The sequence below is a fragment of the Mesoplodon densirostris genome, chromosome 2 (genome assembly GCF_025265405.1).
Source record: "Mesoplodon densirostris isolate mMesDen1 chromosome 2, mMesDen1 primary haplotype, whole genome shotgun sequence".
Classification (NCBI taxonomy): Eukaryota; Metazoa; Chordata; class Mammalia; order Artiodactyla; family Ziphiidae; genus Mesoplodon; species Mesoplodon densirostris.
The window spans coordinates 164,758,258-164,773,909 of NC_082662.1; the positions used below are offsets into that span (position 1 = coordinate 164,758,258).

At 38.5% G+C, this 15,652-nt stretch overlaps 2 protein-coding genes across 3 annotated transcripts in view; one reads left to right on the top strand and one right to left on the bottom strand.

Annotated features, from left to right (window-relative positions):
* FIRRM (FIGNL1 interacting regulator of recombination and mitosis) overlaps positions 1–8,328 on the bottom strand; it is a 52,838-nt gene extending 44,510 nt beyond the window's left edge. For both annotated transcript variants that reach the window (XM_060091288.1, XM_060091289.1), the window contains exons 1-5: positions 8,160–8,328; positions 4,531–4,570; positions 3,238–3,326; positions 1,551–1,655; positions 702–842 (exon numbers count right to left, since the gene is read on the bottom strand). In XM_060091288.1, the coding sequence (XP_059947271.1) occupies positions 702–842; positions 1,551–1,655; positions 3,238–3,326; positions 4,531–4,570; positions 8,160–8,270 (486 nt within the window). In that variant the 5' untranslated portion in view covers positions 8,271–8,328. The remainder of the gene's footprint in view (positions 1–701; positions 843–1,550; positions 1,656–3,237; positions 3,327–4,530; positions 4,571–8,159) is intronic.
* A 49-nt stretch (positions 8,329–8,377) lies between these two features.
* On the top strand, positions 8,378–10,821 carry METTL18 (methyltransferase 18, RPL3 N3(tau)-histidine). Its single transcript, XM_060091293.1, has 2 exons — positions 8,378–8,534; positions 9,468–10,821. Exon 2 carries the CDS (start codon positions 9,668–9,670, stop codon positions 10,787–10,789), a length of 1,122 nt encoding a protein of 373 aa, XP_059947276.1. The 5' UTR covers positions 8,378–8,534; positions 9,468–9,667; the 3' UTR covers positions 10,790–10,821.
* Positions 10,822–15,652: the final 4,831 nt, after the last annotated feature.

A 15,652-nucleotide genomic window follows, 5' to 3' on the forward strand; every position in this document is an offset into this window, starting at 1 on the left:
AGGCACCTAATTGTTAAGCAATTCATCTAAGCCACCAATGCCATGACAGAAATATTTGAGGATCCTTGTGACTTGACACAAATCTGTATCACTTCTTTCCTTATCAAGAGGAAATAGAATAAGACAACAACAACAACAAAACTGCAAGAGCCCCCTTTTTAAGATTTCTTTAAAACTACTTATTTTGAAACAAATATTTACATACATGCTCTTTGTTCTATGGAAAAATGCACTGCAATAATATAGGTTAAAATGTAAATTTATGAACAAATACTATAAGCACCACAAAGTCAGCCCCTTTGCCCATGGATTCTAGGCCATTTGAAGTGTACTTAGGGCTTCCCTGGTGGAACAGTGGTTAAGAATCCGCCTGCCCATGCAGGGGACTCGGGTTTGATCCCTGGTCCAAGAAGATCCCACATGCCACGGAGCAACTAAGCCCATGCGCCACAACTACTAAGCCTGCGCTCCAGAGCCCGCGAGCCACAACTCCTGAAGCCCAGGTGCCTAGTGCCCGTGCTCTGCAACGAGAGAAGCCACTGCAATGAGAAGCCCGCGCACCACAACGAAGAGTAGCCCCCACTCACCGCAACTAGAGAAAGCCCGCGCACAGCAACAAAGACCCAACGCAGCCAGAAAAAAATAATTTTTTTAAATGTTAAAAAAAATAATAATAAAGTGTACTTAGACCCATCACTCACCTTACAATGTACAAATGTACTTTTGATTACATGTAGGACCGAGGAGGGAAGACTGTGAATATTTTCTAGAATGATGGATTCATGAGTGGCACAGACATGCTGAACACATCCTGTAAGAGCTCCTAATAGCTGTACCATTGTCTGGAAATATGGAAAGAAGTTTCATTCAGAATATATTTTCTGTGTACCTAAAAGGTGTCAGACAATATGCTGAGTGCTAGGGATACAGCAGTGAGCAAAATGGACCCTCTATCTGTTCCTCTTTACACATAACTTCAGTCTGTCAGAACTATAAATATTAAAAGTGGCTAGAGACTTCCCTGGCAGTCCAGTGGTTAAGACTTCGCTTTCCAACACAGGGGGTACAGGTTCAATCCCTGGTTGGGGAGCTAAGATCTCACATGCCTCATAGCCAAAAAAACAAAAATTAAAAAACAGAAGCAATATTGTAACAAATTCAATAAAGACTTTAAAAATGGTCCACATCGAAAAAATCTTAGAAAAAAAAAACCAAAAAAAACTGGCTAGCCATTTGGTTAAAGAAAAAAAGAAGAAGTTGGAATCCTAACCCACAACATCAAAGTATATGGCAGGTGTTCTACACATACGCTTTAGAATTACAGGTAGGGCATGCTATCTCAATTACTTGTCTTCTTACATGAGTTTAGATATTTACTAAGCATGAAATTGTATAAGAAATTCAGAATTTATGTTTTTTGCAATATCTTTATATCTTTAGTTCTATAAATTTAATTCTAGCATTGGGGCATTATATAGAGAATACAAAGTTAATTAATATCTTACACTCTTTAAGCTCTCCCACCCTCCTTTCTAATATATTTGACATACCTGTAAAATATTTCTTAGAGTGGTCTGGATTTCTAAATTTTGGCTTGATAGTCCTCTGGCTTGACTGGTTAACTCATACATCATGTCATCAAATAATCTCACAGTCTGTGAAAACAAAGCAGGTCATAAACAGTAGTAACAGAAGTCACTAAAAAAGGAAAAGGCATATCTTTAAAGAAATAAATTAGATTTGATTTTGCATTATTAACAGCTACAGGATATTGTCTAGTGTAACAACTGCACCTAATAAAGTTAATAAAAAACATATTTTGTATAGTGTTTCTACAGTATTTCTATTTTTTGTATACTATTTTTCTACAATAGAATCTCCTTAAAAACAAACAAGCCTCCAATAAAAATTGATTTGTCTTCCATTTCTGTGATTTGAATCTACTTAATAACATCCATAAAAAAAGATCACTCAAAGTTCACTTTTTGGTGATGTAACAAAAGTGCTACTCTTACACTTAAATAAATAAAAGATGATGATCTTAACCAATCAACATCCATGTGAACATTTACAAGGATATTTTCTGGTAGTGGTAATGAATTTGTGCTGAATTACCTATTCACTTGTTTTCTAACCAGTTCCCCTTTCTGACCAACTCAAAATACTATTCCTGGGTTAGAGACATAGTACATGACCTCAGAAATAAGTGCTTTTGTCTGTGAAACATTAGCCAACCTAAGATCTTAATACTCTAAACAAGTTAAATGGCCTAAACACTACACTACAAGAATAACCATAGTCAGCAACACACTGTAACTAAAGAGGGTACTGCTTCCCATAAGCCTGTTAACACTCACCATCTCGTTTTCATCTATATACTAGCTGGACCTTTTTTTGGCGGTCAAGAACAAATTTTAAGAAACTTTTTAGATACAGAATTGAGTGAATATAAGTAAAAGCAGTTCTGATAATTGTTTCAAAGCTAAACTTAGAAATCCATTCCAGTAAGAGATAAGTTATCATAAAAAAAAATGTTTCATTTTGTCACCAAAGTATGTTTAGTTCCCACGATTAAAAAAAAAAGTTATGACTCTGCTTTTCAGAGAAAAGGTATACCACATATATCTAAAAGGTAACAATGCAGTTGGTGAATCTGATATTTTAAGTTACTTGATTTTACCAATATTCCAGCCATTTTTATTCTAAGACTTCTTTAATAAATTTTGGCTCCATTTTTCCAGACAATGAAATTTAACAATTACTAATAAATTCTACAGAGAAGATAAAGAAAGAGACTTAACTAACTTCATCATCCATCCCAATTTTCAATGAATAGCTTTAAAATACAAGAGTATTTAAAACCAACTACAAATAATGTAAATTCAATTAGTAAAGGATCCATACTCTCTGAAAATGTTTTTTTAATCACCTAATGATCATACTAACACCATCACATTCTCACATAAGATCTATTTTTAACTATTTTATTTGTATTTCAAATATGTGATACATTGGGAATCCCCTGGCAGTCCAGTGGTTAGGACTCGGCACTTTCACTGCTGTGGGCCTGGGTTCAATCTCTGGTCAGGGAACTACGATCCCACAAGCCTCGCGGTGCAGCCGAAAAAAAAAAAAAGTGATACATTAAGAAATTAAGAATAAATGGTCTAAAACCGAGGCCAGATCTTAACAGCCTTTATAACAAGTAAATTGATTAAGATAATAATAGTACTATACCTTTGGCAGCACTTGTGAAAAGAAAGTCTCTTCCAATGTCAGGTGGTTCATATGAGGTAAAAACATTTCTACAATAATTTTCAGAATTTCTATAAAGGAAAACAGTAACATATTTTGTAGCAATATTAAGTCATGTCAGCCAACAAAGGTCACTACCCTTTCCCAGATTCGAGAATATGTACATACTAGCAATCAAAAGCTTTGTACAGTTTCAAAATGCCATATTCTATGTAGAGAAACTATTAACAATTAAACAACTTGAAATAATAGAAAAATTAAAAAAAAAAACAAAAAACAATGTATGTGTCCAGCAACTGAAGATCAGTTAATGGATGTGGGTACATCTACTGAATAGGATCTGCTATCATTAAAATGATTGTTAGAGATTGTTTAAAACCATAATAAAATGCCCACAATACATTAAGCTAAAATGAAAAAACTTCCAAATAGTGTAATTCCAATCTTAATATATATAAACATGTATATACAAAGAATAACCGATAGGCTGGCAGGGCTATATAGAATCAAGATGAGAATGTCCTATGCCAAAATCTTAAACATTTCAGATTAATGATTGTTTTATTATCTTTTCTGTTTTTCTGCATGTTACAAATTTTCTATAATGAATATGTACAACTCTCATACACAGGATAAAAAGTAACTGTTCCTTAAAAAAATCAGACCCCACAGGCAGCACAGATTCAAGATTATAAACAAATATTCCACAACCAAGTGAAATGTAAATAGAAAACTCAAAATATATGAGTAAACTCTGTAGGATAGTCTTAACTCTCTACCTCTCCTCCTAACTAAATAAATAAATTACATCAAGTAAGATTAATGAAGACAGATGAAGAAAGTCAACTTTTCCAAATGACAAATTTCTCATACCTAAACAATCAGCCTTTTGTAATTAGAAAGTATTTTCTAATTGACACTAAACATGTTAAGAAGCTGAAAGTTATTAAGTAGACTGCAAATTATGTTTTATACTGGTCTAACCAGTTTAACAACTAACATTTAAAATTTACAATGTGCTTATACATAATCAAACAGAACACTTTTGGTATCTATCCAAAATGGAATTTAAAAATTTAAGTACTGTAATTTGAAGTAATTTGGTCATTTTAAGTAACTGAAGATTACAAAGGCTGTAACGCTACAATAGGAAGAATAAACTTAAAGGGAATACGAAACTATATTTAAATTTAAAGGGAATACAAAACTGGGATATGTGGGACTCAGGCCTTAAAGACATCAAAGTAATCGTACAATTAAGATAATTTTACTTACGAATATGCTCAATCCAACTGTCAGAATGCTGATACATAGAGTAAAAAAATTAAGGAAGATACTAGTATCAGTAAGATATTCACTACTGAGAACAGATTTTAAAAGGACCCTTCTTGAAGTTTAAGCAATGATCAGTAAGAGATTGAAATTAGACTCAAATTACTGGCTTAATTTTGCTGTAAAAAATGTAATGCCTCCTAGGTATAATGAAATATAATGAAAATACTTTAAGGAAATGTTTTCAAAGTTGCTCAGGGATAAACTTATCTTTTCAAACTATGTGTAGTTATGTCTTATTTCTGACAGATGAGAAACAGTCTGTAATAATCCATGGGTTTCTGGTTTCCGAAACAGAAATTTCTTCCTCCTCAGCACTTCTATAGTACTTTATTTGCACCTGTCTTAAGTCACTGATCAACTCCTATCTTCTTTTCATGTTACTAGCATATCTATCTTACCACTTTATCAGACAGAAACTCTTCTGCACATAGAAGCTTACAAATATGTCATAATAAATTATGCTATGTTCATTACAAACGTTAATGGTAATCACATTATAAACTATACACTTTTATACCGTTCAGAGTAATTGTTAGGAATGTTTTCCTGTAAAAATAATATATGAATTATTAAAGTATGTGTCAATAAGAAAAATGAATAAGAAAAATGAATAAGCCATAACTCCGTCACAGTAATACAGGAATTGATTCTTTTTCTGAAATCTTACTTTGCATACACATATCTTACAGCAGCAATCAAAATGAGATATAGTCATTAACTCATTTTAGTTCAGTAGGGTAGAATTTGCCTTGTGGATAAATTTCAGTAAAGGTCAAAAAAATTCTAACCTCTTCCAAAATTAAACATAAGTTATGATTATGCAGACATGCAGGTAAAGACTGGAAAATAAGGGACTTCCCTGGCGGTCCAATGGTTAAGACTCCGCACTTCCACTGCAGGGGGCACAAGTTTGATCCCTGGTCAGGGGACTAAGATCCTGCAGGCCGAGCGGCGCGGTCCCCCCCAAAAAGAGAAAGACTGGAAAATAACGTGTGAAATGCAAAACATGAAAATAATTATGTTTGGGTGATGGAGTTACTAAAAATTTCTTTCATTTGTAGAAAAAGTGTTGAAATAAAACCAAAAGCTGAAAAAATATTTTATCTAATGAGATTTTCAGTCAGTTTTAAAACTGTTTTAGCCCTTCACTGAATGCTTACTATGTGCCAGGCACTATTCTAGGTGCTGGAGAAAACAAAATTCCTGCCTTTATGAACTTTACAGTACAGTGAGGAAAAGTAAAAAGGAAACAAAGTAAACAAGATAATTTCCATTAAGGTTACTTCTGCTGTTTAGAAAACTGAGCAGGGCAATGAGATAAGTATTACAGACTGGGTTTGGGAGAACCACATAAGACTGAGGACGCTGAAAATGGCTTGCTGGCGTGACAGCTGAGACCTGAATAATGAGATGGACAAAAGGCTGAGAGAAGAACAAACTACGCTGAAGGATCAGCAAAAATGAAGATCCTGAGGTAGGTGAGCTTCATGTATTTGTGGACAGAGTGTAGTGAGCTAGGTAAGCGAGGAAAAGGCTTAGAACATGAGGAGCCTTTAAGGTAAAAATTTAGATTTTATTCCTAATTTATTAAGAAGCCACTGGGGTGGAGGGAGTGGTTTAAAAAGGAAATAACAATGTTTTCCACTTTTTTGTGAACTTTTTTTGGAGAATGGATTATAAGAGGACGTGAGTAGAAGCAAGGGAGCTATTAACAATAGTTCAGGTGAGACGTTATGGGGGTTTGAAAGAGTGGTAGCAACCAGGATGGAGATAAGCATTTGGATTCAAGATATAGTCTGAGGTCAGAAACAAAATGACTTGCTGATTGGATGTGAGCGAGAGAGGACTGAAGGTTTTGGCTTGTAAAATCATTAATTTAGATGAAGAAGACTGGGGGAAGAACAGGTTTGGGTTCTTTTGAATTTTAAGTTTGAGATGCAAAACCAGGTGGGAATGTTGATTTTTTTTTTTTTGATGTAAATAAACAAGCTTGGGAATTCCCTGGTGGTGCAGTGGTTAAGAATCCACCTGCCAATGCAGGGGTCACAGGTTCGAGCCCTGGTCCGGGAAGATCCCACACGCCACGGAGCAACTAAGCCCGTGTGCCACAACTAATGAGCCTGCGCTCTAGAGCCCCCGAGCCACAACTGATGAGCCCACGTGCCACAACTACTGAAGCCCACGCGCCTAGAGCCCGTGCTCCGCAACAGGAGAAGCCACCGCAATGAGAAGCCCGCGCACCGCAATGAAGAGCAGCCCCCACTTACCACAACTAGAGAAAGCCCGTGCGCAGCAACAAAGACCCAACACAGCCAAAAATAAATAAATTTATTTAAAAAAAAAAAGAGTAGCCCCTGCTCACGGCAACTAGAGAAAGCCCATGTGCAACGAAGACCAAACGCAGCCAAAAATAAATAAATAATAAAAAAATAAAAATAAACAAGCTTGACTTTCAATTATTGAAATCCCCTTATAAGCTTGAGAAGAAAAAGAGGAACCGCGTTTCTTATCTTTGTTCCCCCGAAGCCTAACACTGCCTGGTACATACAATATTCTGTACCTAGTAAAATTTTTTGAGGAGGAGGATGGCTATTTGTTACCGAAATCAAAAATCCTTGAGGACAGCAGTTCCATATCTACACGATAACTAAGAAAGCACTTTGGTACCTAAGTGGTACTTTGCCAATGCCCAGGTGAATGATTTCTATGTGACCGTAATATTTACATTTGGCTTTAGCTGTAAAAGATTATTTTTGCAGCGTTCAGACTCTCTCAAGTGAAGGTCTTTTTTTCTTTTGAGTGTAGTTTTATGTGCTCAAAGCTGTTAAAAAAAAATTACCCTTTAACATGAAGGGCTAGGACTCCAGGTACATTTACAACCAAAAAGGGATTCGACTACTAAATGGCCTGCATCTGGACAACGGAGACATTAAGTACCTCACACCCAGCAGATGAAAGCAATTAGCAAAGAAAGCAACTCCTTCTCACCAGCAATAAACCGAAAGAGATTCAAAAAGGGGAGGGGAAGAACATTTGTATTTACTGAACATCTTTTACAGACTTGGCACCATGTCAGAACTACGTCCTTTAGATTCTCAAAATAGTGAGGAAGGTATTCATTTTCACCACCCATTTTAGAGATGAGAGCTCAGAGTACCTCGCTCTCTCTACTTCATCCAGTCAGCTCACCTTACAGCTCAAGTCTGAGTCCTTGCCTCCCCCGGCTACCCCCGCCCCATGGAAAAGTATTCACGCCTAACTGCACGTACAGAGCAACTCAAAGGCCCAGAGGAATGGCAGAAAACGCCACATCCACTGCCAAAACCACTGGCAGAACACCTCTGCGAGCCCTTCGGATGCCAAAGCCAGGCATGCCTTCGCTCTCGGCACCCACGGCTCTCGCTCGCCCTTCCTTCCCTCGCTTACTCATCTCGCTCATCAACAGAGAAAGGAGAGGGTTGAAGCCGCAAGAACCCAACACGGCCCGGCAGCGGGTGTGATGAGACAGGAGAGAAGGTTGGAGACAGGCCCCACACCCCTCTCTAGGTGGAAGTGACAATGAAGGATATAAGGAGCCGAGGCAGGACAGATGGCAGTTCCCGGCGGCATAGCTCCTCCGGCCAGCTACTTAATTCTTCCAGGGGAACCGCGCTCGCCGGGACAGCGCGTTCCTGAGACATGCTTTCGCCCAAGACCAAAGCTTCGAAACGCTCCCGCCAGAGCCAAGACCGGAAACTCCCACCGTCCCGGCAGGCCTTGCGAGCCAAAACCATAGAGAGGAAGGGCGCCGCTCTCCTTAGTGAGCCCGGGCCCCACACGACTAGGAATAAAGCCGGGCTTGTCTGGCCCGCGGAGGACTCGACTCACTGGTGCGCGCTTGCAGTCGGGAGGGTCTGGCCGGAGTACTCTGGAGCTGGGAACCGCCGGGGAGCTAGCGTCCACAGGTCTGGATTGCTGTAACGTTGCTTTTGAGACGCTTTGGGGGAGGTGAGGGCCGGGAGTCCACAGATTTGCTACACCCCGTCCCTTGGGGCTTTGAGGTTGCACATCTGGTGTCGGGTTTGACCTGGGATTTACAGCCAGAAATGACTCCAAGCCCCGCGGTGAAGTGGGATAGAAACAGGCGCCTTCCTACCCATTTAATGTGTTGACCCTGCTCTGTACATCCTATGTAATGGGGATAAAGACCCACCTGCCAGAATTGTTGTGCAAATTGAAGTAGACGGTATATTTTAAGTGTCTAGCCCAGTAGATACAGAGAAGAGTCTTTATTAAGTTGCTTCCATTTTCTACGGACCTCCCCGCACAGTTCAGTGCCCTTATTCTGTGTCAAGCTAATCTTTACTAATTACTCCACAGTTACCTCACTCCCAGTACACTTAGGGCTGCTGGTCTCCGCGAAATGTTTGTAGTGAGGTCATCTGAATGAATTTACACACATCAGAGCATACCTGTTCCTGTTTTTAAAGGGATGCGTCTTTATCAAAATACAATCTTGAGGTCCTGTTACGTGAAACGGTAACAGACTGAAGAGATTCTGGCAGTTTAGGAGGTTAATATGTTTGGGCAGGGTCATGACAGATGAAACACACTAAATAGCTAGGCTTGTCATTTCCTGCCTGAGAATTTTGGACTTTACGTTATTTCTAGTTGTTGCTGCTGCTGTTATTTTGTTTGTTTTTACGGTTTATTCTCTTCTCTAGCTTTTGAAACCTGAAGGGTGTGTGTGTTTCCAAGTCTCTTTATCTCCCTGTCCCTCCACTGCTTTCATAGAAAAGGCAGCTGCTGGGGGTGGAGCGGGGGACTGTTTAATATTACATTTACATAAAATGTGTCATTTTGCTTTTTAATAACAATTTTCTTTTTTTTTCCTCCAGAGCTAAATTGAAAAAAGAGCAAAGACCTCTTAAAAGTCATTTGGAAATATCTCTGAATATTTGTAAGTGTTTATAAGCTGCTAAAGAGAAATGGACCTCCAGCAAAACTAACAGAATTGAAGCAGTGTGTGTCATCAGTTCTATCCAGAAGTTGAAGAATCTTCCTTTGAGTTTAACGATTGTGTGCATTTTATGAGAGAATGACTTTTCAGTTTAATTTCACTATAGAAGACCATCTGGAAGATGAATTAACATCCCTTGGAGATGGAGCTTTGGCCCTAGATTCCTCAAAAGAGTCTTCAGTCTCAGAAAGACAAAAAGGTACACACAGAGACAAAAAGTGTTCTACAGAACAGTTTGACCTGCTTCAGGATCATTTGTGGGAACATAAGTCAGCAGGAAATGCAGGTGCCCCTCAAGATACAGACAGCTCACTCAATGCAGCTAACAGTTCAAGTAGCTTGGAGCCACATGAAAAACAGCCCTGCTTTAGAGTTGCCAAAGAGCATGCTATGCCTAAAGATTTAAAGAAAGTGTTAGAAAATAAAGTCATAGAAACATTACCAGGTCTCCAGCATATGAACATATCAGTAGTGAAAACCATCTTGTTGAAAGAGAACTTCCCTGGAGAAAACATCATTTCAAAAAGCTTTTCTTCTCACTCTGATCTGATTACAGGTGTTTATGAAGGAGGCTTAAAAATCTGGGAATGTACCTTTGACCTCCTGGCATATTTTACAAAGGCCAAAGTGAAATTTGCTGGGAAAAAAGTGTTGGATCTTGGTTGTGGATCAGGGTTGCTGGGTATAATGGCATTCAAGGGAGGCGCCAAAGAAATTCATTTTCAAGATTATAACAGCGTGGTGATTGATGAAGTAACCTTACCTAATGTAGTGGCTAACTCCACTTCGGAAGATGAAGAAAATGATGTAAACAAACCAGATGTGAAAAGGTGCAGGAAATCAAAAGTAGCACAAGAACTATGTAAATTCCGGTTCTTTTCTGGGGAGTGGTCTGAGTTTTGTAAGCTTTTACTAAGCAGTGAAAAACTTTTTGAAAAATATGATCTCATTCTTACCTCAGAAACCATTTACAATCCAGATTATTATGGTCCTTTGCACCAAACATTCCTTAGCTTGTTAGATAAAAATGGACGGGTGCTTTTGGCCAGCAAAGCACATTATTTTGGTGTGGGTGGAGGTACTCATCTCTTTCAGAAGTTTGTTGAAGAAAGGAATGTATTTGAGATGAGAACACTCGAAATAATTGATGAAGGACTAAAGAGATTACTAATTGAGATGAATTTTAAGTACCCCAGTTAATGCCCACTGAGTGTCCTAAGTGAAATAAACAAAATAACCAAAACCTTATTTTGAATGTTTGATTTTTGCTTTGCTATTATTTTTTTCTGAAATTATGATGTTTGTTTAGTTTTGTTTATCCAAATAAGAGACCAACTATATTAGCGACACTGTACTTGCTAGGTGAGACTGAAAAAATAGTGTTCCTCAGCATTTGAAAAGATCTCCTAGGAAATCATTTTGTGGGAAAGTTTTCTGTTCTCCACTTTCATTCTATTTGACCTTTCTACCACCTTTGGCATATAAATTTGTTCCCAGGAAAATCTGCCATTTCTTACCTCAAGTTTGAATTTCTTCCCAGTCTTTGTCAGTTTCTGTTCACATGAAGTGCCTGATCGATCACCATGCTGTTAATTCTAAAGGCATACATATGCATCACTAAATGTTTCTGAATCTGAATATTAGATTGAAGGCCTTGGGTAACTAGGAAAAAGGTTTTGTTTTATTTTGTGTTTATATTCATTTATCTTGTATAATAAGAATTAGAATGCTGAGCAGTTGAATTCAACATTAAGATGGAGGGAATAAGGGGAATCATGATAGAGAATATAAAGGTAGTACAGAAAACTTACAGTGCTTGTAGCCCTTTTTAGCCAAGGAAGTAGGAGACCCTAGGGTCTTGGTAGGAGGAAAAAGAATAGGAAACAGAATTCCAGATTCTGGGGAGTAAAGACTTCACTAGTTAAGTAGGGCAAAGAAGGGGAGAAAAAGTATTTTGATTCTAATGCAAAAATGTTCACACAACATATCTAAAATTGGGGTCTACCTTACTGTCTAATAATTATTGTACAGCTGGCAGTATTTTTTTCCTTCTTGAAGGTACCTAAAATAATGGTACGACTTGGATTCAATGAAATGTGATATTTACTGGACATCCGTTAACTAGGCACTTTGTATATATCTTGCTTAATATTTATAACCTTATAAAGTATATATCATCTCCATTTTAATAATGATCATAATAGCTAACAGTTTTCAGCATTTACTATATGCAGGGTAGAAGAGATTTACATATACTAACATATAATATTCGTAACAGCCCTGAATTAGGTTATAATTACTATCTAGATTTTATAAAGAAATTGAGGGACTTCCCTGGTGGTGCAGTATTTAAAAATCCACCTGCCAACGCAGGGGACATGGGTTTGAGCCCTGGTCCAGGAAGATCCCACATGCCGTGGAGCAACTAAGCCCATGCGCCACAACTACTGAGCCTGTGCTCTAGAGCCCACGAGCCACAACTACAGAGCCCGTGCACCACAACTACTGAAGCCCACATGCCTAGAGCCCATGCTCTGCAACGAGAGAAGCCCCTGCTCACCACAACTAGACCACATACAGCAACAAAGACCCAATGCAGCTGAAAATAAATTAACAACAACAACAAAAAAAGAAATTGAGACTCAAGAAAGTAAGTAATTTGATCCCAATCACATTCCTCACATTCAGAATCAGAATCTGAACTGAAATCTTTTTAAAAGCTTCACTCTTCACCACCCCAGTAGTCTTACAATGTCTATTTTTCATCACATATATTTCTTAGCACCCTTTTATTATTCCAAAATGAAAGTCATTGTTAAAGAAACGTATTTACACACATAATTAAAAATTATTTGTATTATACATAAATCCCTAATGCATATATATCATATATGTGTGTGTGTGTGTGTGTGTGTGTGTGTGTGTGTGTGTGTGTGTATATATATATATAACTATAATATGAAGAAAGTCATTTATAATCAAATAATTTGTATTCCATCAGGTAAATGTACAGGTGTAGCTATTGAGAGGACATGTAGTAGTCAGAGGCTTTTACCCAGGATACTGTTACTGCAAGTATCACAGCTACAATTCCAGACCCACCTGCTAGATAAGGTAGAATAGGCCCTGACAGCAGGTTTAGCTAATTGAGGTACAAAACATTAGATAGAGTCCCATAACAATAGTCAGCATCAATAATTTTGAGAGAAATAGGTATCTCTCAGTTCTCCATGACAAATTAGATACCCAAAGAGGTGTCATCTAGGAGGCCTCTCCAGGAGTAGGAGAGACACAGGCCCTGAACAGGAGGCGGGTCCAGTGAAAACAGCAGGAGTCAAAGCAGAAGCCCAGTCCTAAGAACTAGATAATCCTGGATGTTAAAGATAATTCTGGAGGTGACAGCCGAACAGGGACACATCTACCCAAGATAGCTGGCAGCAAAAGAGACTTGAGATAAAATTATGGATATAAATCCAGGAGAAGGATGCATAGTGCACTTTCTCGTGTAAATAGCTTAATCATTTAAAGAGGCATATATGTTAAGACAATGAGCTTTGGAGTCCAATACTTGGGTTAAAATTCAGTTTCCCCAACTGCAAAATGGGGTTTATAGTAATATCTCCCTAACAGAATTCTTCTTTTTTTTCTTTGCCGTACGCGGGCCTCTCACTGTTGTGGCCTCTCCCGTTGCGGAGCACAGGCTCCGGACGCGCAGGCCCAGCGGCCATGGCTCACGGGCCCAGCCGCTCCGCGGCATATGGGATCCTCCCAGACCGGGGCACGAACCCGTATCCCCTGCATCGGCAGGCGGACTCTCAACCACTGCGCCACCAGGGAGGCCCGTATCATAAGCTTTTGCAGTAGAATCAGATGTACTCATTGTCACAGAACCCCCAGTGCCTCGGCCATGATGCTGCTGGACTGTGGTGGCTTGGTGCAAAGAAAAAGACACTGCCCTCCAGGCAGACACAGCTTCAGGTTAGAGAACAGGATGGGGCAGGTAGAACAGGGCTGTTTTCAGCTCCATTTGCCCCCTCAGCACTTCTTAGTAGCCCTGTGCCTTAGCCTTACAAACTTCCACAACTTTCTGACTGATAAAATATTGGAAAATGGGCAATAAACTGATGAACACCAGAGGATCATGTAACATCCACTAAATCCAGGAAGTGGAGGCTGTCAGAGACGGTGCTTTTCTTTTCTCTTCTCACGGTGACTTACAGTCTCTCTGTCAGGAGGAACCAGCACAATTCTATGGAGTAAGGTCTTAGGGATTTTATTTTACAGCAGGTGAACTCAGAAGGAATGTTTGAACTGGGGTATTAGCTACAGAAACAAGAATTCCCACGTAACCTCTCCCTGCACACTGGACACTGCCGCGGAGGTTATCAACATGAGCACTGGAAGCAGATGGCTACTGAGACCTGTCCCTAGCACCCCATCCAGGAGTCTCAGGGGCCTTTGGCTGTCCTAGCTGCACAGTAGCAGCTGCACAGTTCTGAAAGCCTCCTAACATATCCAGTTAGCCCCATAGCACGAGGGTAGCTCTAGCAATTTTCTCAACTTACTCTGAAATTCAACAGGTCAGTGAGGTTCAACTCCTGGTCCCAATGTAATGAACAACAATCATTCAACCAGCCCAGTCATCTTTCAGATCTGAGGCGACAGAGAACTCATTGCATCAGAACCTGTCGACAACAAACCCACCCACCCTAAGAAAATTATTTAGTCAAGAGGTAAACAGAAAAATTTATCATCCTCATTCTATTCATGGAAATCTGAAGTAGGAAAGGTCAAAACTTGACCACATTCTTTATGTGTGTCTATAATGTCCTACAACTCAAAATTCTTCTAGATCTTTGCTGTTCTGGGCTAAATTATTTCTGGTGAATTTTTATAAACTTGACTCTGAACTTGTTTTAGATAGCATGAAAAAGAGTGTTTGGGGTGCATTTTTTAGAGGAGACTTTGTGTAAAAGGGTAGAATAAAGCCCTAGAAAAACACACCAGTCAGTCACTGGCACACCATATTCTCATTAACTTACCTCTACGCCAGCTTTTTTATTGTCATTGCTTTCCTACCTTCTGTGTTTAAAGAATCTTCAGAGGGAGCTACATTTTCAGTGATTTGCTTTTCTTCTCTGAGCTTTCCACAAATTGAATTGTTTCCTGTTTGCTTTGCTGTTTTCAAGCTTCTCCAAGATTTTTACAATAAGAACCAAAAAGATTCTCTCTTCTAAGGAAAATACCTCAGAGAAACATTTTCTCGGAAGAGTGGCCCACGTGTTTCTAATGTGGAGACATTTTAGTACCTTTAACAGGAAATGTGTTCCGGCCTTTATTTTAAACATTAAATGTTTTAATGTTTAATTTATTTTAAATAGTTTTCATTTTCTCAGAGTAGGAAAAATATCTTATTCTGTAATTAATATCTAATTCTCTTCCCAAAACACTTCAGAAACTCTTCTGTCCTGTCTCCTATAATCTTACAATTCAGCATAAAGAGAAATAACTTTAGAGTCAAAATCATTAGATATTTTTATGTCTCTGATAATTTTAGTGTCCTAACCTCTATTACTATCATATTGACATTTTACCCAATTCCTTAATAATAAAGGACAAAGCCAGATGTCAGAGGCTGAATGTAAATTGCTCTACCCATAATTGGTCTAAAGAGGCATCTTAGTTAAATTTATTCCTAGATATGTTATTTTGATGCAACTGTGAGTGGGATTGTTTTCTTAATTTCTCTTTCTGATAGTTCATTGTTAATCTAAAAAAGACAAACAAATAAACAAAACAAAACTCATAGATACAGAGAACAAATTGCCAGAGGGGAAGGGGGTTGGGGTGAAGTGGGTGAAGAGGATCAAGAGGTACAAACTTCCAGTTATAAAATAAATAAGTCATGGGGAGGTAATGTACAGCATGGTGACTATAGTCAATAATATTGCATTTCAAATTTGAAAGTTGCTAAGGAAATAAATCTTATAAGTTCTCATCACAAGAAAAAACTTTTGTAACCTTGTATGGTGACAGATAGTAGCTAAACTTATTGTGGTGATC

Excerpts from the sequence above, each read along its gene's own strand:
- METTL18 (XM_060091293.1), top strand. The coding sequence starts at position 9,668 with ATGACTTTTCAGTTTAATTTCACTATAGAAGACCATCTGGAAGATGAA.